Source organism: Syngnathus floridae, chromosome 3, assembly GCF_059516105.1.
Source record: "Syngnathus floridae isolate MCC-2025c chromosome 3, RoL_Sflo_1.0, whole genome shotgun sequence".
NCBI lineage: Eukaryota > Metazoa > Chordata > Actinopteri > Syngnathiformes > Syngnathidae > Syngnathus > Syngnathus floridae.
This window is the reverse complement of record NC_142415.1, coordinates 12063449-12086370: the sequence shown is the minus strand read 5'-3', so window position 1 is coordinate 12086370 and position 22922 is coordinate 12063449. Positions and strand designations below refer to the sequence as shown.

Here is a 22922-nt window from a genome sequence, read left to right as displayed (position 1 = left end):
CCGCTGGATACTTAATTATAGTATTTGTTATATCACTCTGCCTCCTGATTGAACACAATGTATGTTGTCATTCTTTAAAGTGTTGGTCTTTATTGGGAATTGTGTTTGTGTGCATGCATGCGTGCGTGTGTCTGCTTTCTCATGCATGTTTAGTCTATGCTCCTTCTGCACAGCAGTCCAGGTGCAACAGGTACATTCTTGGCATTCCAACTCACTGTAAGATAATGTGTCACGCATGCCATGTCTTTTTATGGGTAGTAGCCACTCTACTACTGTACCTGCAATTGTATAACAAGACAAATTGGAACGTCACAATCACAGGTTCATTAGGTGGATATCCAGTACAGTGAATTTGTTTGGGAACAGATGTGAGATTGCTCCTTGCATCCATCACTTTCCAGTGAGTAATACACCAGATCACTTGCCTATGGCTGGAAATCTGTTTTATCCTAATTTTCAATGTTAATTTGTTTTTTGACAGGATTTGCAATTTTGAAAATTGCATTCTACTACATTGCAATCTCAATTTCAATGCGATTAATTGTTCAGCCCTCCTCAAAATGTCATTGTGGAGTGGTAAAGTCATCAAATAGACAAAGTCTGTACATTTAATGTATAATAGTCAAAGTCAAAGTCTTCTTTATTGTCAATTTCTTCACATGTTAAGACACACAAAGAGATTGAAATTACGTTTCCCACTATCCCACGGTGACAAGACATATTACACAATATACATACAAGTAAACAGAACAAAAAGTAAAAACAAGAAGGCACAAATAAGAGCGATGAATAAATAATATTAAATAAATATATAAATAAATAAAATTAAATAAAAAAAAAATAGTACCACACGTGTTTCTTATGTCAGAAAATCTCGAGCTTTACGGTCTAAAATGAACCATTTGACTTTCTTGCTGAGTGAGGTGAGAAACGTCATGGTGTCCTCCAAAGAAATGTTTAAAATCTACTTTATAGGAAACTGTCTGACACTGTGAGTGAGACACTCCAGCTGTGATTTATGCGGTGTATTCCCTCCGCTTCATCGCTCATTAAGTCGTATTTTTACAGCCGCTCTGCGGTCTCGCCACGTCTGCCCGCAAGTGACTTTTCCATTCTGTCAGCAGGCGATGGTCACGTCCACGCTACTTGAGTCGAGATGATCGCGAGTTAGCAAGAGCTTTGATTTGGCTGAGGCGACATTTAAGTGGTAGCATTTCATTTGCTTCTGTGCATATGGTTCCACTCATTTCAACCCGTTTTTTGATTCTTGGACAGAATCACAAAAGCAGACTGTGAGTGCTGTCAACGCGTCTTTTTATGAATATTGTACAAGAGCCGGGAGAATTATGAGCTTCGGTAATAATGAGAAATAAATGAATTATTAGTAGGATGTTAAAAGCTCATGGTTGCTCACAATTTGTGTTGGCCTAATCACTTTCTGACTTCACTGTGATGGATGTCATGTCATCAATAAGGTCTTTTTGTAATATTATTAGAGTCCAACAACAAAAGTAACTCGGATATCTGCAAACATTTTTTTGGGTCTAACCGTGAAGAAAACAATTCTATTCAAAGTTCACGTTTGAGCAGAATCTAAGTGATTGTGAGGAGGAGGGTGAGCAGAGGGTTGCTCTCCTGCTGATGGGGCATATCAGAGCTGGTCGAGGCACGTGGTGAAAGAATGTGCTCTGGCTGTGTTTGAATGTCTACGCTCAGAGTTGAAAGGTCTTGTTTGGCAGCAGGGGAGGACCAGTAGGACAATGGTATAATTATACGAAGCAGGCTTTGTCTTTGAATGAGGTGGCTCAGGTTTGCTGGATGCATACGCTGCTGTCTGGCTTAAAAGTGCTCTATAAACAGTTTCATTGCAACCCCACCTGAGGCCCAGGGCGGGGTGGGCTGCTAATAAGGGATTTACTTTGGGTGTCGGTGTCCTGCATAGCCGGCCCATGTGGCTCCATAGGACATTGGAATATCAAAGGCTTTACACTTCACAGAAGTTGTGGTCTCCATCGTTTCCAAGATCTTTTATTTTTTTATAAGGTCTGGCTCTGATTTATTGGCGGCATGTTCAAAACACTTGATGGTTGGTTGACTGGTGGAAACAAAAATTAGTTTGAGCTTTACAACATGAGACAGGTGTTTGAGGAATATGATTTTTTTTTTCACACTATCAAAACAAGTGTAACTTGTGGAGTTACATAAGATGTTTAACAGATTAATTTTTTTTGGATAGGCTTATAGCGTTCCTTTGGACTTAGTCTTCACACCTCGAATCAAATGCAAGTTTTTTTGTAGCTACATGGATGAAGAGATGATGGATTTTTTCTTCTTCATCCTGTATGGGAAATAGGATCGTATTAAACAATAAAAATATTCGTAGATTACTGAACCAGGTATTTCTATAATACTGCCCCCATTGGCCAAAGCATGCACAATGTCCATGGAATTGAAGCAAAAACCTCAAACTATTTACAGCTTTACAATTTATTTAACAGTCCCTTGTTTTTTTAAGGTGGCTGGATCAGACAAATAGTATTTCCATTCATTTCAATTGAAAATATACTTTGAGATATAAGTGTGTTGAGTTTGCATGGTCACAAAACGAATCAAACTCGTCTCCACTGAAATAGAGCAGTATGCCGGCTGTTTTTTTTTTTTTCTTCAAATCCCAAATATGGTCACCACCGCAGCAATGTAATGAAGGCGTCTCTGGATGCTTGGCCACCAGATGACATCAGACTGTGTGTCTTTCTTCCTCAGACTGGGCATGACTGCGTGGGCCAAACAGAGGGTGTAGCCACATCTGGCAGAACCCTTGGACGAAGCACAAACCTCGGCGCAGCGTCCACCACCCTCGGGGGAGATGGCAGAGACAGAGGACGAAAGGGAAAGCAACATCGGGAAGCTATTTGAGGACTTTGTCCAAGCTTCCACCTGCAAGGGAACGCTGCAGGCCTTCTATGTCCTGTGTGGACAGCTGGACCTTGACCCTGCCAACAATGGCACCTTCTACAACAATCTGAAGGCCAAGGTCACCTGTTGGAAGGCCAAAGCGCTATGGAGCAAGTTGGACAAGAGGATGTCCCACAAGGAGTACAGGAAAGGTGAAGCCTGTGTAGGCACCAAGGTAGGATTAGCTCCGAGCATCTACTACAGTTGTGATTGTAGCTTTTTGATAACTACAATAGATTCCCGCTGTATACAGTCGATGTTTCTTGCAAAGGCTCAGTATGGTACTGCACGTGTGCACATCTGGAAAAACTTTCAAGTGTTTTTGCAGTTAGGGCTGAAATAGGCATGTGACTTCATGCTTATCCATGCATGACTAATTCAAATGTAATTACTGTACATTGCTGTATAGACCACAGACCAACTGGAAACTGCAAATCCATCAAAGGCTGCAGAAGGAGAGAGTTGAATCTGTTTGTCTGTGGGTCATGTTGGGCTAGCTTTCTTCAGGTTGGTCTAGATAGCTATCATTAGCTAGCCATCTATGACGTATGGCTTAATATTGGGAGGAATAAAAAGAAAAATTAAATGTTATTGGCCAGTGATAAAATTCATGCTTTTCAGTTGGTCTGCAGGGAAAGTCAACTCATAAGGTTTCTTTACAAAATGTTCTTCTTGGCCTTCCCCTTTATAAAGAAATAATGCTTCCCAAGTGGAGAGATTAAGAGCAGAAGGTAAAAAATGTCTTTGTTACCTTTAAGGGAGAATTTTACAATTTCAAACAAATCCAATGTGTCTTAATAACATGATTGTCACATCCTTTCTTCGCATAGGTTGCAAACGTCACAGCTCATCTGTAGTCGGAGTTTGGTCATGTAACACATGCGATGCGAGCTCAACGGCAGTTTGACATCAATTTCAATTGACAGGGCGTTATTATAAATCCATGATGGCAACTCCCAGAGATGAATGTAAATGGAAGGATTAACATGCTCTATTCTTATTCCATGACCATAATATTAATGAGAATACTTTGTTTAGACTAATATTTTCAAAGAACATTTTTTCCTTGAATTCCCTTTTGAACATAAAAAGATTTTAAGAGCATGTCTTATACTGTACTTCCGATTTCAAGTTATGAGTTGTAGAACAACTAAATTGTCTGCCAGTTTGTTTTATGACAACTTAAAAAGCGACATGTGCTACCACTCAGCACTCTATGTAACTTCATTGCTGTCGAGGATGTAATGTCATGCGGGTTTTACGACGGGACCTTGCTGACGAGGCTGGAATGCTCAGCAAGATCAACCAAAGTGGCGTAGGGCTGACTACAGATCCATCTTTAGCTGTTAATTAGGGTTATGACTAGTATTCACCAGTGGGGCAGTGGACATTGCAGAATACAGTTTATTGGCAAAACTTCCTCTGTGATACTGCGACAGGAAGTACGGTTTTCCTGACTCAGCAGATGTGCAGGAAAAAGCCTCTGACGTGGGGAAAAATACACCCAACTGTGGAAAAAGGATTAAAAAAAACAGAATGCTTTTGTGTATCAGTCAAGTGACATTTTCATCAATTCTTCGTTCAACTCCCTTTTACTAGATAAACTTGTCAAGCTGGTAGCAGATCTGAATGGACAGTGGGTCACCTGTGTTTGACTGAAAATGTGTCATTCCGATGACCTCTGGAAGCACATGGTGAAAGATTATGTCGTCACCCTGTCTTATCACTCATGGGACAAGATGGAAAAACATAGGGACTCAAGCCGAGTCATCATCTGCAGCGCAAAGATAATTATTATCAACAGAAATGTTTCCGGCATCAGCTTACCTAGTTGTTATTTTGGAGCTCGGTCACCAGGAGACTTGGAACGAATGGTGCCCTTCCTCACCTTCAAAGGTTTTTTGTGTGTGTAAGCAGCCATTGATCTTTTGCTTTGCGTTGTCAGCCAAAACTTGAGTTACAAGCAGGGTTATAATGATTTTTCATTCGAAATCATTTTGATTTTAGTTTTGACTTTTGCTTTTTTTTTAAACTTAAATAGTTTTCTTTTAGAGCAGGTTTGATCATTTTTATTAGTCTTAGTATTATTATTTTTTATGTGGAGTATTGGTCAAGTGCAAGATAAGAAAAAGTAATAATAATTATTGTACCCAAAGAACTGTTTGATCTAACTCCTTACTAAAGGACAAATTACTCACATTTAGTTTTTGTTGTCGCTTCATATTGATATTGTGTTAGAGGACAAAAAAAACAAAAACGTATCCAATTAATTAGTTATCACACTTTTATTCTGGCGAATATTGGAATGGGCTTCCAAAAATCCACATACTGCCTACTTTGAGGCCTTTTAAATTTGTACGTTACAAAAATATAGTAGCAAAAAGATTTAAAAAAAAACAGTATGGGTGGTGTTGTATCATTTTATATCATTGTTTTATTCAATCTACTTCTGCATTATTCTTTGATCCTTCCGCTCCATAACTGGCTGTCTCAAAACTTCTGTCCATATATATGAAATCTCTGGATCAACTCCAGTAGCTCGGAAAACCATCAACATTCTTTTCACCCTGCATGATATGCCAAAAGGAAAAAAAAAAATGACATAGCGTTGAACCATATACAGTTGTGCTTAAACGTTTAGCGGGACAGACGAAAAAAAGAAGATTTCCAGAAAGAGTACAGCTCACTTGCGTCACTTCTTTTCATCTATCATCCAAGAAGATGATGTCATGTTTGGACCCGATTCTTAGGCAAAGACAGACGCTCGTAGCTTGACGCAAGATGACTTCATGCGCTTTGTGGCCGACAGAAAAGCAGAGCAACACGTCCTCTAATGTCGGTCTGTAATCATGGCTCATGCTGATACAAGATTCTGGCAGATGTTCGTCTCATCAACCTCTTTGAATCTGTTTTTTGTACATGCTGATGTCATCTTGTCTTTGTGCATCACAGCGATGATAATCTTCGCCTGTGTTTTAAGACTCAGCTGTGTTTTAGGAAATAAATGTAATGTCATCCCAGCGGGAAAATTTGCACTCTTGTGTGAGTAATGCGACACCTACTTAATCACAACTTGTCCTCCTAGTGCCTCATCATCGGAGGAGGTCCATGCGGCCTGCGCACGGCCATCGAGCTGGCCTTAATGGGGGCCAAAGTGGTGGTGATCGAGAAGAGGGACTCCTTCTCTAGGAACAACGTGCTGCACCTTTGGCCCTTTACCATCCATGACCTGCGGGACCTCGGAGCCAAAAAGTTTTATGGCAAATTCTGCGCTGGGGCCATAGATCACATCAGTGAGTTTAGCACTTCATTATTTGGCAGTCAGAGTTGGGAGTTATTGCAGCTGTGGTGGCTTCTACAGTTACAGTTCCTGCTCCACTATGATAACATAAGCAAATGCAGTACTGTTAGTAAGTATTCGGTCAACAGTAGCTTTGTTGATTGACAGAACGTTTTTAGAGCGGTTTGAAATGACACATTTTAGATCCATTAGTTCGCACTAAGAATATATCTCAGACAAATTACATAAAAAAAAAAAAAAAAACACTTTACAGCTTGGTGTCAGTTTACAAAGTGCACTTGTACAATCTAATGAGATCCACATACAAGAGATGTATCAAAAATTAAGCTTTTAGCAAAGTAGTATAATTTTGGGATGCGTGTCTAAAACGGGGCACAGTAGTGTAGTTATCTGGCGCAATTGTGACATGGGACAGAAAATGCACAGCTGCGTTAGAGTGCCATGTTGTTCGCCATGAGTGTTTGCATGTCATGGAGAGAAGGTGGAATAGTTAGGGGCGAAAAAAGACTTGACTATTCTACTGTGTTTAACAGGTATCCAGCAGCTGCAGCTGATGCTGCTGAAGGTGGCTCTCATTGTTGCAGTGGAGTTTCATATCAATGTAGAGTTTGTCAACCTAGTGGAACCACCTGAGAAGCAAGACGATGAAGGTATTTCATCCATGCCACACCTTCACCCATGCATACTCTTTATTTCCACCAACACAGTGTATGTTCTGAGCTAAATATATGCTCAGAAAAAATGTTTATCACATTATGAACTAAATTAAAGATGAATATTTATTGTTTCGTTGAAAACATTTGGGGGGCATATTTATTTAAATTTATGACATGTACATACACAGTTTCAACATTACCACAATTTTCCTTGACTTAATACACACTGGTAAAATCCAATTTGAGTAGACACAGTATGTAAGAAAAGCAAGCTGCTGGAGGCTATCACCTCCATATTAATGAATGCTTTCTATGTAAGGAGGAAAAAAAAATATCACACACAGCCTCTTTGTGTGATGGTAACAGGAGGAACAACTTGACTGGCCACTCCCAAGTTTGACTCCAACGCTGGCTTGCAGCTGTAATATCACTACACTGATAACAACAAGAGCCTCACCTAAATTTAGACATACTTCTCCCCCCCCCTCTTCTGCAGCTTAGTCGTGTCCTTAATATCGTATTGCACAACAAAATGCCAGGTTGGATTGTGCCTCATGGTCTCAGGCAAGCCCTCTAAATGAGTTTTTAGTAGAATGTGTCTGGAGAAAAGATATATTTGCCTTTCTCCTTGAGATCATACCAAGAAGAAGCATGGCATCTCAAAGATGTCCCTGAAGCATAAGTAGCTCACAATCAGCTGATGTTTCTCACGCTATGTGGCCATTTCTGTCCTCGCCAAAGGAATAAGGCACGAAAAGAATATTTGTATAATGTGTTTTCCCTCCTCCCACCCACCCTGAGAGTTCTGCGGTTGTCTCCTTTTTTTAGGGCCAGGGTGGAGAGCTGCGATCCAACCTGCTGATCACCCCGTGGCTGACTTTGACTTTGACGTGGTGGTGGGGGCCGACGGGCGCAGGAACACGCTGGAAGGTGAGAGGAAGCCAAAGAAAAGCGATGAACAGTGTCCACACCTCGGGGGTGTACTTTTACTGAAAGAGCAAAGGGGACAATGCCTCTTATAAAGTTACCACATGAGGTTGAAACATAATGAAAATATTCTTTTCCCACCAGCACTGGAATCACATGTTTGGAATACTTTGTTCAACCAAAATATGTTTGAAAACCAGATGAAACTTTAGACTACTGCTGAATGAAAGTTTTATTCCTCTGCTAGTTTTAATAAAAGATTATATTTTTAGCTCCAATCCAAGCTAATAACACATTGTAGTATTTTTAAATAGATAATAGTAATAGATCCCAGCTAACAAAAGGTGGAGTACACACTCAGTTGGTCGCTATTACTATTATTGTTGTGAATACGTCATACAAATGGATATAAATATGAAATGAAATGAGCTGTTTAATGCTTCTCCCAGTTTGCTATCAAAAGAAACACAAAACAGACAATTATTGCTGTATATTAAAATAACTTCAGTTTTTCCCAAAGTCATCTTATCTTACTGCTGAATAAGTAATGGAAAATGTCATAGATAGGTCTAATAAGATAACATCTATGTATGTGGCAGCACTAACCATCAAAGGCATTCTTTATCCTCTTAGAAAAACAATTCACATTACTGTCATAGCTACATAGTCATAGTAGCTGGGAAACTCTTCTTTGATCGTGTCTGCATGACTGCATTATACTACCCCCTGGTGGCTAAGTCTTGCATACGAGAAGGAGCCACAATGAAGCAATCATGATGCACAAACCACCTTTGTTCTTCACGTTTTATTTAATTGTGCTATTGCAGTATTTTTTCCTCATTAAAATAGCACATCAAAAGCGATTTTATTAACAGAGACCAAAAATAATTAATGACATTTTACATTTTCCTTTTAAAAAATCAAACATTAAAATAGCATTCCAAAAAATACATTGTGTGTATTCTTTAAATTTTCTACCAACTAAGCCGTTTACCCATCAGAAATGTACAAGAGTCCATGTGTGCCTGCGTGAGGTTGCAGTGGTCACATCGTCAAAACACAAAGGATCCCAATACATAAATAGAATCGCGGCAGGCTTGAGTGGAGCAGCTGATGCATGCTGGAACCTGTCCATAACTTTGCATCATTCTTTTTGGACTCTCTCAAAGTCGCTGCTTGCTGTGGTCAATCCAACAAGCGATACACATCTGAAGCTTATTCCTAAAAAGGTCAAAAACAAGACTTTGGACTCATTCTTTCGTTATGAAGCAGCTCAGGGGAAATGAGTCAGTCTGAGGCAGGTCTATGTTTTTTGGTGAGCTAAGTGTAGCTAAGCAGCCTTAAATATATCCAGAACTATTTTTGCAGATTATTTGGTTCGCAATGAAACCTGGCCTCAATTTTCAAACGCTGTACGTTTTTGGTTCAATTTTTACTTTTGGTGACAAAGTATCCCTCTCATGTGCTTGACTAAAACGGTGGAATGTGCACAAACCTTTGAAATGTGACTCACTGGGTGTCAACATTTTTCCAAGTTAATGAATATCCTGTTTTTATTTCCCCCACCAAGGAGCATACTTTAGTTTAATGGACTGAGAAATTAACACTCAAATGTTAAAGTGAATGTGACTTTCAAAGTGTAATGTCGTTTTTAAAATCTTTTAATTGATAACAGTAGTTGTGTTTTTTTTTTATTTATTTTCCTTGAATGTGTTCACTTTTCTTAGCTGGTTAAGAGTTTCCGTCGATATATTACGTATTGCTGAGTCAACCACCTGTGACCCTGAAACAACTGGCTGTAAGACTAGCCACAGTTCTTGTTTGGTTTCCCTTTCTTTTCAATACCATTCTCTCTGCTTTTTTAACGGCAGGATTCAAAAGAAAAGAATTTCGCGGCAAGTTGGCGATCGCCATCACCGCCAACTTCATCAACAGGAACACGACAGCGGAGGCCAAGGTGGAGGAAATTAGTGGCGTGGCCTTCATCTTCAATCAAAAGTTCTTTCTTGACCTCAAAGAAGAAACAGGTGGGAGAGAGGAGATCTGGGAGACCTTCAAGACATGACCCGGATTATTTTTGTGCTTTTAAAAGGATGTGTTCACAAGCGTCCGACACACCTGTCTTTGTCGCAGGCATCGACCTGGAAAACATTGTGTACTACAAGGACAACACGCACTACTTTGTCATGACTGCGAAGAAACAGAGCCTACTGGATAAAGGAGTTGTCATTAATGTGAGTTCCTTATGTAAAATATGTCACTTGGCTCAGTAAAAGATACAAACACTTGGATAAGCAATAAACTAAGGTGAGGCTGGTATTGTCTTTGTTGGTTGATAGGATTACGTGGAGACACAGAGGCTGCTGAGTAGCGATAACGTCAATCAGGAAGCTCTCCTGTGCTATGCCAGAGAGGCTGCTGATTTTGGCACCAACTACCAGCTTCCCACGCTGGACTTTGCCATGAACCACTGCGGCCAGCCCGACGTAGCCATGTTCGACTTCACTAGCATGCACGCCTCGGAAAACGCCGCTCTGGTCAGGGAGCGGTTTGGACATCAACTGCTGGTTACGCTAGTGGGCGACAGCCTTTTGGAGGTAAGGGCATGTGATGTTTAATCACACTAAAGTATTGGGACACCAGGCCAATTAATCATCCATTCGCCTATCCTGTTCAGGACAGCTGATTAGCTAGTCAAGAGAATTGGTTACCAGTCAGACACTGGTACACGCACACCATCGAGCTGTAAAACCAACTCGGGGTAAAAATGGATTGAAATATAGAGGTGGTGTTTTGGGGAGACTTTCAATGAGGTTGCAATGGCCAAGCTACTATGCACTAGCAACAGAAAATGATCCTTATCAAAGTGTCTCTACATAATTAAAAGGAAACAATTGTCCACAATCTCTTGGTGTGATGGTGTAGGCCCACCTGTGATTTAAAGGTGCTTCCCTCCACTTTTACTGGTATATTGATTTGTTTTTTTGTCTTTGTTGTTTGCAGCCTTTCTGGCCCATGGGGACGGGCTGCGCTAGAGGATTCTTGGCTGCCTTCGACACTGCCTGGATGGTAAAAGGCTGGTCTCAGGGTCGGACCGTTCTTGAGTTGCTGGCAGAGAGGTATGTGTTAAAACACGAAGTTTCGGTGGCTGGTATCGACAGTATTCCCCGAAACTTTGAAACAAGGCTGTATCGGACCGATACAAATACCCGGTATCGGTACTCACCCGTCCCTAATCGTAGGTGTTGTGTTTTCAGAGAAAGCATTTACAGGTTGTTGCCACAAACAACACCTGAGAACATCGCCAAAAACTTGGAACAGTACACCATCGACCCTACGACGCGGTACCCCAACCTCATCTCTTCGTGTGTCAGGCCTCACCAGGTGCAAAAGAAGAGATTTCAATTTATTTTTTCATCTGAGAAAAGATACATTAACTGTCTGAACTTTTTCCATTTCCAGGTCCGTCACCTGTACTTGAACGGAGCTCTGAATTCATGCTCTCTGGAGCGTGCCGCCTCCATCCGTCGACCTGTTAATGTCTGCCAACGAGGTAGAGAAATCGCAACTGCGCAGGCTGCAATGCAATGTTTAGCATTGTCACCCGACTCTTACTTTGAAGCGTTATTTTTAACAGCTAAAACTAACTCGCATGTGGAGAGGAAGTCATATTCTGCGGTTTGTTTTTACACGTGGGTTCACTGTGAGGAGGAAGCCATGAAATGGGAGTTAACGTCTTACTCGCCAAGTTCAGACTTTTACTTCCTGAATTAAATTTTCAACTCATTTTAAATTCTGAGCTTTTTCTTGACCTTTGCATTCATTTCCTGAGAGTGGCGCCTACATTCCGGCATTTATTCGCTTGGACTTATACTCATACTGAAAATGCTCTTGCTTGTTTCTCCTCCATAGAATCTGATATCAGGCCGGCAAGGCTTCTCACATGGTGCCAGAAACAGACCGAAGGTTACAGGAATGTAACAATCACGGACTTGACGTTCTCTTGGAGTATTGGCCTCGCCTTGTGTGCCTTGATCCACAGGTTCAAACCTCATCTCATGTACGTAAAGTGTCAGAAAGCAGCGCTGAAGATTTATTCTCCCACATTACAAGTTTACAAACTAACAACAAACTTCAGTGTGCGTTAAATACCATTGTTGGGTTTTTTTTAGAGGGGGGGGTGCAGCGCTTTGTACCTCTATTACAGCTTTGGATGAGTCCATTTGCAAAAGAAATTATATGCTCTCCTGCTTAAATTATTGCCTTCATACCTACTCGCATGCCACTGCAATTTCATGTGGTCCTGCAAGTTTTCAGAACCGCGCTGGCATTCGCGACCCCCCCCCTTTCCCCCTCTTCCTAATGTACGCCTGTCAGCACAGTGGAATTCTGCAAAGTGAGTAGATTTGCAGAAACTAAAGGAAAAGGAGAAAAAGGGAGTGTTGTTAGGTTTGCTGTTATATTTCCGATGGCGTCTGCGTAGGCAGTGTTGGATGAGACACTCAAGCCGTTTCGATTCAATTCTTTATCAAAATGTTTTGTACCATTTTTGCGGCAAAATAAGGGAGGAATGTTTCTTCAAAGCCTTGTCTTTATTAAAAAGCTATCAAGACAATTCAGAAGTTTATTTGTACATATGTGATTGAAGATAACTGCTGAAAACATCTAATTACTGAGAACAATGTGGCTTTATTACCATTTGTTTCCTTTTTTTTTTTTTTTTTTTTTATCGTGGGTGGGTGTTGGCGAGAACGCCATGTGCGCTGTACTTTGGAGCCGACCCTCCCCCAGTGTATAAAAACTTGAGCTCTGAACTTTGTCGCTATCAGCAGTTATCCAGCAATTGCAACATGTTAGCAAATTATGCCTACACCCTGAAAATACATCCCTCCCTTCAGAGATTTAGTCATTGTTGGCATTGAGTGCATTCATGCCATACAGGAAAAAAAATAGTGAGGGGTTGGGGTTATTTCTTCAGGTCGTGCTCGGGCTGTGTGATTGACAGTTGAGCGGGAGCATTCAGTGGACACAGCCACAGCGCTTGAGAGTGGAGACAAGGGCTTGATCCTCATTTGAGGACTTTTTTACTTAAGCCTTCAAATTTGGCACGATGTTAAACACTTTTGTGATGTGTCAAATTTACAAGGCATGGATTGTTCACTTTTAAAACCTTGTGCACTTTATGCTGCACCCATCTTGCCTTCAATCACTTGACTGGCCCTTTTCACTTTCCTGTTGTTTTATTCAGATATCTATGATGGATAATCTCCTCCCCTCCATCTCAAATTAAATACTAAAACACATGCACAGGCCACACTAACGGCAGTATAGACCCTAGCAGCAAGGAGACATCGTGACATGTACATGATCTGCCTCCCACACAAGTCATTATCTTTTGTCCCTCAGAGACTTTGAGTCATTGAATGAGGAAAACCAGGCCGACAACCTCCAGCTGGCTTTTGACATTGCGGAGCGGGAATTTGGGATCAAACCCTTCGCATCTGTGAAAGAGCTGAGTGGCTCCCTGGAGATAGAGAAGACCAGAATCATTAACTACCTCTCCAAATTCTACGAACTCTTCCGAGGTACACCGTTACCTGATGCAGGTATTGAATTATGCTCAGTGTATTCTATGTATAATCAATCTGCTATATTTTAGGTACCATCGCAAACTATACTGTTCAGCATTGTAACATACAATCCAGCATTTTAGTTGACACTTCGGACCATTTTTCCATTATACGTGAATTAAACAATACCCAGTACTGTACTCTACTTTTCTCTACTCAATTGTGAGTATGTTGCTAGCTGCCCCGTTTGGACTTCCCCTTTGTTATATTTGTATTGTTCTGCCAAGTGATGTAGAAAATAAGCGTAGGCAGGAGAGAAGCTTTCCCCTTTTCACTTGATTTCCTGTGTGTGTGTTATGAATTCCTACCAGTCAAGAATGCTGCAATGTGTGGTATGTGTACTTGTACCAGTGCTGTGAACTGCTGTGGACTGACATTCTCAGACAGGCGACTCACTTTATTCAACTTCCAGTCATATGTTGTCACTTTGGTCGTGCATTCAAAGTGAAATATTTGCCAGCATTAGCTCACTAACTTCTTATTTCTTGAATTGTATTTTGTTCTGGGCATTATGCACTGATGTTATTTGACTTTAATGTCTGTGTGATGTGGAAAGTCTGTGAACTTTTTACTTCAGTCACATGTTGCACCACAGGCTCCAGACGAGTGGACGAAAACAGTGAAGATTATCCATCTAAGGCGGTCCGAAGTAATAATAACCTTCTCAATCTTTGTCTGCCAAGGAAACGAGTTCCGAAGGTAACATTTTACTGCATAATGGACAGTATTGTGTATTATTTTAAACGATAGTCGTTTGAATGCAGTTTATTCTAGATTTTGAACTCAACTCACCTTTGTTTTGTCCCCTTCTGCTGGACTTCTAGGATGAGAAAAAGACAGATGGTCCAGATGCCATTTACAAAAGGAGGAGAAAATATTTCACTCACCCGGAGGAGGTTTGTTAATTATTGTGAAACATTTGAACTGCTATTTCCAAGGACTGATTTAATTTCGACTGCATTTAACTCTTTGATTCCCTCAACTTGTTGCGATGGTCCGAGAGCTAGTTTAAATGATACGCCAGTGATACAACAAGCATGTTGTTGCTTTCGTATGTCCAGTGTGTATGTTCAACAGATTGGTGTTGCCTTTCTCCCTTTTAGGACACCAATTTGTCCACAAGGGAACCCAAAGAGAACAAAGTGCGCTCCATGGCTACACAGTTGCTGGCCAAATTTGAGAGTAAAACAAAGTACACCCAATGGAGAGAGGTATTGTCAGTTTTTTTTATTTTAAATAACTATATATGAACAACGGTTATTTAGGGAAGCAATGTGTTGTCATATATTTGTGTACAAATGACATCTTTCTTGCCTTCAGATGAGGTGAGTTGGACCTTTAAGAGTTCTATGTGGTTTCTCTGCCAAAATGTTTCTTTTTCTCCAACTAAACTTTTCTGTTTCTCTTCTGGTCTCTTTCACCCAGCATTTGATCCTTTCAGCCTCTCCCAGGTCTGTGCCTTTTTGTTAACTCTCTTCCCAACCTTTGTGCCAAATTTCAGTCAGACTGTGAGAGTTCCTCCCTTCTTCAAACTCTCGACTCTGCTGAATGTGGGCATTTTAAATTACCGCCTCCCATTCCACCCAAGCCTCCGCCTGAGATGCAGGTAGAGCCATGAAGCCAGGTTGCAGTTGGAAAACACGAACAGTTAACATGCACACATTTATGTATGTGCACACAAATGAAATTTAATCACAATCCAACTGAATCCGTCGCTAATAGACACCACGAAAACACTTTTTCCTACTATTCAGCACATTTGGAAGAACATTCTGGGCTCTTTTTATTTGTACTTTTTACATTCTTTAGCCCGCACTCCCTTTACTTATCAGTATCTATCAATTTCCTACGTGTGACACTGAAACAGGAATCGTTTGCATCGTGATGTGTCACTTTTAAATTCTACCAATTTGGAACTAGGTTGACCAAAAACATGGACTCATCTGACCTTAGAGCTACCTGCATTCCCTCGTAGTGGTGGTCATGCCAAGGCCTCAGGGATGTGATCTATCCTCATCACTCTTCTTCTGTTCTCCTCCCTCCCCTCTTTAGCCATTTTTCTCATAGTGCAAGATCTCCCTGATCATGCTTAAAGTTATTATTGTTCAAATTTAATATTGTTTATCTGGAGCATCTCAGATGGGACATTTTCAATATTATGGTGAATAAACCCCGAAAGAATTTCAAAGCATCTACCAATAGACCTTAGCTCAGCCATCCTTATTTCTGACACTGTAATCACCCCTCACAAAAAAATTAATAGTTAGCAAGGGATCTTTGACCTCCCCTACCTCAAGCTGTTTTATGATTCATCTTAGACTTGACAGAAAAAATAAAATAATTGTAAGCATTGTAAGCAAGGGCAGTTCTGTAGTTGGATTTGGTCCGTTTATAAATCAGTACATCTTTTGTTATGCTGTTGTGACTGAATCCTAACATTTCAGAAACAAAATTATAGTCTTAAGTCAAAAGACATTTTGTCACTATGACTAGTGAGATAGAATTTGTCTCTAAATAGGTGGTTTGGAAAATGGATGGGTAGATGGACGTTCATCTTAAAACGTAAACAGAAAATGGAATAGTTTGCCCAATTATCAAAAGTAGCTTTTAGCAGCAGCCTCTTAACCCACTTTAGGGCCAATTTGACCTCATTCATTGTTTTGCCCAATTTGATGGAAACAACTGGTTAAAATAAAATAAAAATAAAAAAATAAATATGATGATACAGTAAATTTCATTCTGTTTTATACTTTGCTCACAGATGATTTAGGTAGCCAACACACAAACTAATGCAGACACACAAGAACACGGATGCATACAGTATAGGTATAGGATAGCACGGACTGAAATATATCGTCATGTTTTCCAAATTCAATGAAGCAAACCCTTTAAATATAAACAACACTCCCAAAGTTTCACTCATTCAAGGATTAAAAAATGTTTGGAAACAGGAGAGTTCATTTGTCCCTGGGTACAATGCAACATTCCTGAGTGCACATAAAATAAGAAAAAAAAACAGTATTATTGTAAAAGTGTTGGGGATTGTTTTTCATTTTGGAAAAGGTCACGTACGAATTTGAAGTGCCACATTATTACAAACACTTCATAAAGCTGATTACACCATTTTATTGTCCAATAAAGCTCAGCGGGCAAAAAAAATCGCCGTGTTGGATTAGCATAATGGAACCAATCCAAATGCCAGACCCCAAACATGCTAAGTGGTTTAGAAATCGAGTGACGGGCTGAAGCATGTAAAAGCACCAGTACAGTTCCGTCAACGATCGTCAGCCGTCAAGTTTCTGACAGCGTGTGTATCATCACTTTTCAGTTTCAACTCGATATCAGGCGCGCGGCCCAAAACTTAATCCCCGCGGACCCTCGACCCAAAGCCCAGGAGTCAGAGTGCTACTTCTCTGTAGTGAAGCTCAGACATGTGGCTCAGACACACGAGCAAGCCAAGACCTTGCCAGAACTGGAGAACAAAATGTCTACCGCACCCTCAGTCCACTCTGCGGTCGCGTTCATGTCCAGAGTTCTCCAGCGCCTCAAGGAGGTGGATGAACTCATCTATGAGGTGAAGTCAAGACTCTTCCTCTTCCTTCCCTCAAGCCCTCCTTTTATTGTTGCATGTTGTGATGGAACGTGAAGAGATGTTGATTATGTAGTACAACATGAAGTCAGATAGTGAAGTCATACCCTTAATTATCCCTCTCGTTGGAACACGACAGGAGCAGACCAGAAAACCTGGCACAGGTTGTGGCAGATTACTGGCCCAAGTTTGCGTGTGCGTACCTATGTACGTATGTGTGTAGTGATGTTATGGCCAAGCAGAGACTTACGTACCTCCGGCTATTGTACCTAATTACATTTACTGAATGTAAGAAAATAACAATAGCTTCACGTAAAGGTGTTTCATAGGGAAAACAAAGATCGGAAGTCTTGGTTGCGTTGAACAAGATGGGACATCTGTTCCGCTCTCATTTGTCTCTCGTATACTTAGACATTATTAATTTTTTTTACACCCCATTCTTAAAAAAAGATTTGCCATCTGCTCCAAACCAGATGAAGTTGGCACTAACTTGACTCAGAAATCGAAACAAAGAGAACGTAATAGTGCCAACATTGATGCCAAACTTAAATCCTTGACCATTATGTTCACGTCACAAAAGCATGTTAGCAGACAGGTTTTTGTCAATGAGCATATTGTTCTGGATTACAGTGATGCATTGTAATTTTGTTTGACCTGAAAACAGAAATTTGAGATCTGAGCACGTTTGGTGGCTGTGAACACGTCACCTCACTTCAGACAAAGCAGCAATTTGGCAGATAGTGAACAATTCTTCACAAAAGAGACTTCAAGCTCCTGAAAACAACTGTCAAACTAAACAAAAGAAAAATTGAATGTCACACTATTTAAAACAACCACATAGGAAAGTCTGCTCAAAGAAATGCTAATAAATCCAAGCGCCATCAAGGCGCTAACAAAATACATCAAGTGAGTGAAAAGAGTTGAGGAACTTCATTTAGACAAAAGCAGTGCTTGGCTGCCATCATCTATTGGCTATTTTTCAGTAGGGCAGGGCTCGGTCCAAAATTCCGTTCCTTTACATGAGCCGCTTAGTGCCCAATGTCAGGTTTCTGTGGCTTTCTCACGTTTGTGTTCCACTGCAGTGTTGTGTGAACGTCATGCAGTGTCTCCACATGTTTGTCCAAGTCTTAGCTGCGTTTGTGTGTCATCAGACGGAAGCGGCGGGACTGATCTTTGGTTCCCCTTTCATGTTTTAGAAAAAAGCTCAGTCGCAACAAACTAGAGAGTTTCAGTCAAAGAGCATAAAGGAGAAAGCACTTCATCTCAACGGTTTGATCTCAGCAGACAACTCTGTTGGTATCAAGGTGACTATCACATGCTCGCCCTTTGACCCCACCCTCCCAGGCTTGTTTTTGCCTGCATGTTTGGACACTGTTGTGGTATGAATGTCTATTTCATGCTCCAAATTGAGATTACTATCATACTACTACTGGGATTTGAATGAGTGGCCGCTGATCTTCATCTTCGTCACCATCACTCACGTTCACAAATGCATCCTTAAATGTAGCACTGCCCCGTTGGCTTTTTCTACATGTGTGCTTTCGATCAGCAGTAGGACCTGACGGAGGCGGAGGATGTGGTTGTGCTGTGTGTGTGTGCGCGTGTGCGTGCGTGTGTGCGTGCGTGCGTGGTTTCCTTGTGGTTTCTACTCCACCCATCCCATACAGTCTCCAAAAAGCAACATTATCCACAATTTTCATGGGTTGCACTTCCACATGATCATATTTTGCTTTTGGGTGTAACTTTTTTTGTTTACTACTACCACTAGTATTACTACTACCACTACTTTTGATGTAGCTGGAAACATGATATGAAACTAACCACAGTATTGTTTCCCCTCACTGTGAACCGAGCTATATATTTTGGTATATGTCTCCCCCTTCTGTTTGTACTGAGCATGCACTGGCACATGATTTGAATTGCTCAAAGGGTTAAAATTGTTCACAAAAGAAGATGCATGAATGTGCTTGAATTATGTTGAGCATGTGCTACATTAGTCTTACCTGAACAATCTACAAAAAAAAGTGCTAATACATGCTGTATCAAAGTTCTCATGATTTGTATCTAATGCTTTAGTTTGACCATAATAAAAAAAAATCAATAATGGCCTTTTCTCTTACTGTGTAAAAGTAGAATAGTCTCAGATTTGATTTTCAGATTTGATGTTAATTTGCATCTACGTATGTTGCGGTTCTTTAACCCTTTGCAGCAACGGATTTAACACAAATGCTTCAGTAACAACATGTAGACAGACAATAACAGAACTCACTGTCATATTCTTTATGCTCTGAGTAGAATGACTAATATTAGTGGTTTATTGATTATCTCAGAGGTTTCAAGATGCAAAAAAAATGGACTCTTTCAAAGAGGCAATGACTACCCAGAACTGAGTGGCATTCAGAAAAATGCTCGTTTTTGTGTTATGTTCCTCAGGGCGGCTCGGTCCAAAGGGCGTTCCCTCAATTGAGTGAAAAGTGCCACTCGTGCGAGCGGCGTGTTTATTTGGTGGAGAGGATTTGTGCCGAGGGCTTCTACTTTCACAGGGAATGCTTTCGCTGCACCACCTGCAGCTCTACCCTGCACCAGGGATCACATGCCTTTGACGCACGACATGGTACGCTCACTTTCACACTTTCATCTGACCCAAGACAATATTAATATCAAACAAATCTTTACAAAGATTTTAAATGCTCATTTTTGTAATGCATCCCAAAAAAATGGTCTAAATTTGTCGTCTGAATGAGCAATTTTTCCCAATAGTTGATCTTGTTGGATTGTGTAGGTGTACCTAATTAGTAGGTTGGGTTCATCCTAACAATTGATATGCTCTGACAGGTAAATTATACTGCAAGCTTCACTTTGATCAACTCAACAACGAGACAAGCCCGCAGAGGAACGGCTCTGCACGCTTGGTAAGAACTGAGCACCTCACATGTGGATGCAGGTGATGGTAGATGATATACAGAACGTCTCTGTTGCAGAATCATTTACGAAGTCGGTTCGAGGGGCTATGCGATGCTACGGAAGAGGGCGCCACCTCCAGCTGTGCGGTGGCCCTGCAGAGCCAGACTCCAGCAGGTACTCTTGGCTCTGTTTTGTGGGAGCAGCTGAGCAGACCCCTGAGTGTGGCACGTGGCGTATGTAGCGCCCCCAGGCCTATGTGCCGCCGGGCGGCTCGGGCTTTTGTTAGCCACTTAAGGGACAACGCCCAGGACTATGCCTTCATGTACGAGCTACTCAGCTTGACTTTGCCCTTGCTGCTCATCTTGTACGACGTTCTGCTGCAGATGCAAACCGAGGCCGCGCCCATGTGGGTGTAGGAGCAAATCGGGCCCAGGCTCATGGATACCCAAAACTTGCTGCCAGCACCGTTGTGCTTGTTAGGTTTCTTTATTTTTTTTTTAAGAGAATTCAAGGTTACACCGAATACATGGCGTCAGTAAAATAGCATAAATCTTTCAAGTATTAACCAAATACTGACCTACAAAATTTATACAATACTAAATTTTCCCCATTTTAATCCAAAAACAGTCTGTTTTTGGAACATACTTTGCGTTTACCAAATTCTAGAGCAAATCTAGATATATATTTAAATTTGATATCCTCTGACTATGTGCACACATCAAATGAAAATAAAAGCAAGATTTTTCTTCATTTCTTTAATGAAATTGAATAAAATTGATGTAAAGTCCTCGGTTGAGTATCCAAAAGAGTATACACTGTGATTTGCCTACAACCAAACCCGCAGCTCTTAAATAACATGCAAAACCAAAGTTAAGATAATTTTTTAGGACTCAAGCAAGCGCACTTGACTTGATATGTCAGGTTGCTAAAATGACAAATGGTTGCCGGGTGTTTTCATAAGTGATCCTCAATGGCTCTTCAAGCACACTTCCGATTGCTTTACTCAGGTCGTGATGACTGACTGCCTTCATGCACTTTATATTTGAGAGCTGCCTCATGGATTTAGTAGCAGCAACAAAAAAGTGGACTGAATGTGCAATTTGCTTTATCATTAGTTCATACTGTGGATGCTTTTTAGCATTTAGTCTGTGCTTTTCTGATATCTACTGTCGAGTCTCAGAAAAACAAGGGCTCCAAAAAAAAATCTGCCCTTTGAGTTCTTTCTAGAACTACAAGACTCAGTTTATTTTATTAATATTTGTAATTGACTGTAGACAAAAGAGCCTGGCAAGCTTGCCACTCTTGCTGTTACGTGTTTTACCAAGAAGCCTCCCAGTTGCTTTATCCAACATCTATTGATGCTTATCAGGCACTTTAGAAATTTGTGTACATTGTTTGTTTACAACAATTTGGCGTTGGATTTGCTCTCTGCGACTTACATACTGCATGACTGAAATTGCTTTAAAATGACCTGAAATTGAGGTGCTCATTACGTCACAGATGGAAAACCTCATTCTTTTAAAAATCCCTCTTAGAAAAAAAATCATGTGCCCAAAGCCAACTTGTGTCAATGTTTTTTTGCTTCAACAATTGTGAAACCAATGAACAGATATCTTCTCCCTTCTAAATGTCAGTACTGTATCTTGTATTCAGGACTTTCTGCTTACGTATGTTGTTTTCCCATCCTTCGTCTGTATGCTCTTTGTGTTTTTAGACTGTTCTCTTCACCTCATATGATGTGTCTAAGCCGGCTGGATGGTTGCACATATTTGCGTTAAAGGTGATTACGTGCATGGTCACGTGGTTGTGTGTTTGACTTCCTGCACACGCCAACTTTCATATTATGAAATTGTCGCTCTGCTTTAACTGCATTTACGATTGTGAGATGATTAAAGTTGGCCTTGGCTTGGACATTACTCACCGTGACTCTTGAAATGCTTCTGCGTGGCCTTGTGTTTTCATAATGAACCACAACTAACAGGGGTTGTTTAAAAATTGAAGATAAGTGACACATGATTGGGTTTTATGTGAGAAATGATGGTTAAATGTACAAATAATGGGAACTCATGTGGTTGCACAGGTGTGCACAGCTTTTTAGCAAAGGGATGTACTGTAGCTATGTTCATAATTGACAAAACACATTCTTGTATTTGGGAGCTATGTTTTGATTTGTCCAAAAAAAAAAAATCATGGTTGAACTTTTTGGCACCTTAGACAAGGTGGAGGGAATTATGAAGAGTCAGTGTCGGGATAAAACTTTGAAGTTTATGCTGCAAAATGAAAATTAAAATAAAATTTAAAAAAGGTAGAAAAAGTCTAGGAGACCTTTTGCCATTTATTTCGTGTTAATCAATGTTACTTTAAATGGTGGCAGATGCGTGCTGTTGCATTTACACTGGGTGATTTGTGATTGATGATCACAGCCATAATCAAGGGTGTGCACACTTGTGCAACCACATTATTTCAGTTATGTGTTTTTATTTCCCCTTTAAAAATAAGTAAAATTGGGGGACACGGGTTACATGTACAATGTTATCTTGGTCTCATTTTTTATATCACAATTATTTTGAAGAGGGGTGTGGAGACTTTATATCACTACGTTCTCTAAATTGCTTGATGTTATTGTATTTGTTGACATCACATCACAATCAAGAGCCATGTACAATCATAACATCCTTCTTAGGATTCCCATTATTTTGTTTTCCAAAGAAATTCTTCAAGGTCAAAAATCAGCACTCGGCTCTAACTTTCTTTGTAATATTTGTAAAGCACTTCAAAAAAAAATTAAATGTGCTGTAAGACTGAGTGGTCCTGTTTTGTCATGATGCATTTTAAAGCGGATGCATGTCATAAAGCCATCTCGCAACGCTTAAAACTAATTTTGCAAGTGACCGGACCAAAGGCACAATTTCATTGAAAATGCAACCTAATAAATAACGATGACCCCCCAGAGATTCACA

The 22922-nt window shown here is 40.5% G+C and overlaps 1 protein-coding gene across 5 annotated transcripts in view; it reads left to right on the top strand.

The window, feature by feature from the left end:
• mical2a (microtubule associated monooxygenase, calponin and LIM domain containing 2a) overlaps positions 1-22922 on the top strand; it is a 28370-nt gene that overhangs the window by 4875 nt on the left and 573 nt on the right. Inside the window, exons 2-22 of one of the 5 annotated variants that reach the window (XR_015857393.1) lie at positions 2764-3130; positions 6041-6248; positions 6790-6906; positions 7741-7842; positions 9711-9866; positions 9973-10073; positions 10179-10436; positions 10843-10958; positions 11097-11223; positions 11302-11392; positions 11752-11899; positions 13246-13445; positions 14065-14168; positions 14294-14365; positions 14573-14680; positions 14971-15075; positions 16798-17043; positions 18255-18362; positions 19492-19672; positions 19894-19970; positions 20040-21742. Coding sequence is in view for 4 of the 5 variants with exons in the window: in XM_088370249.1 (XP_088226375.1) it covers positions 2867-3130; positions 6041-6248; positions 6790-6906; positions 7741-7842; positions 9711-9866; positions 9973-10073; positions 10179-10436; positions 10843-10958; positions 11097-11223; positions 11302-11392; positions 11752-11899; positions 13246-13445; positions 14065-14168; positions 14294-14365; positions 14573-14680; positions 14971-15075; positions 16798-17043; positions 18255-18362; positions 19492-19672; positions 19894-19970; positions 20040-20378 (3228 nt within the window). In the remaining variant the exon portion in view is untranslated. Of the gene's footprint in view, positions 1-2763; positions 3131-6040; positions 6249-6789; positions 6907-7740; positions 7843-9710; positions 9867-9972; positions 10074-10178; positions 10437-10842; positions 10959-11096; positions 11224-11301; positions 11393-11751; positions 11900-13245; positions 13446-14064; positions 14169-14293; positions 14366-14572; positions 14681-14970; positions 15076-16797; positions 17044-18254; positions 18363-19491; positions 19673-19893; positions 19971-20039; positions 21879-22922 lie in introns of those variants that run through there. The other 4 variants (XM_088370249.1, XM_088370250.1, XM_088370251.1 and 1 more) reach the window with 4 other exon arrangements.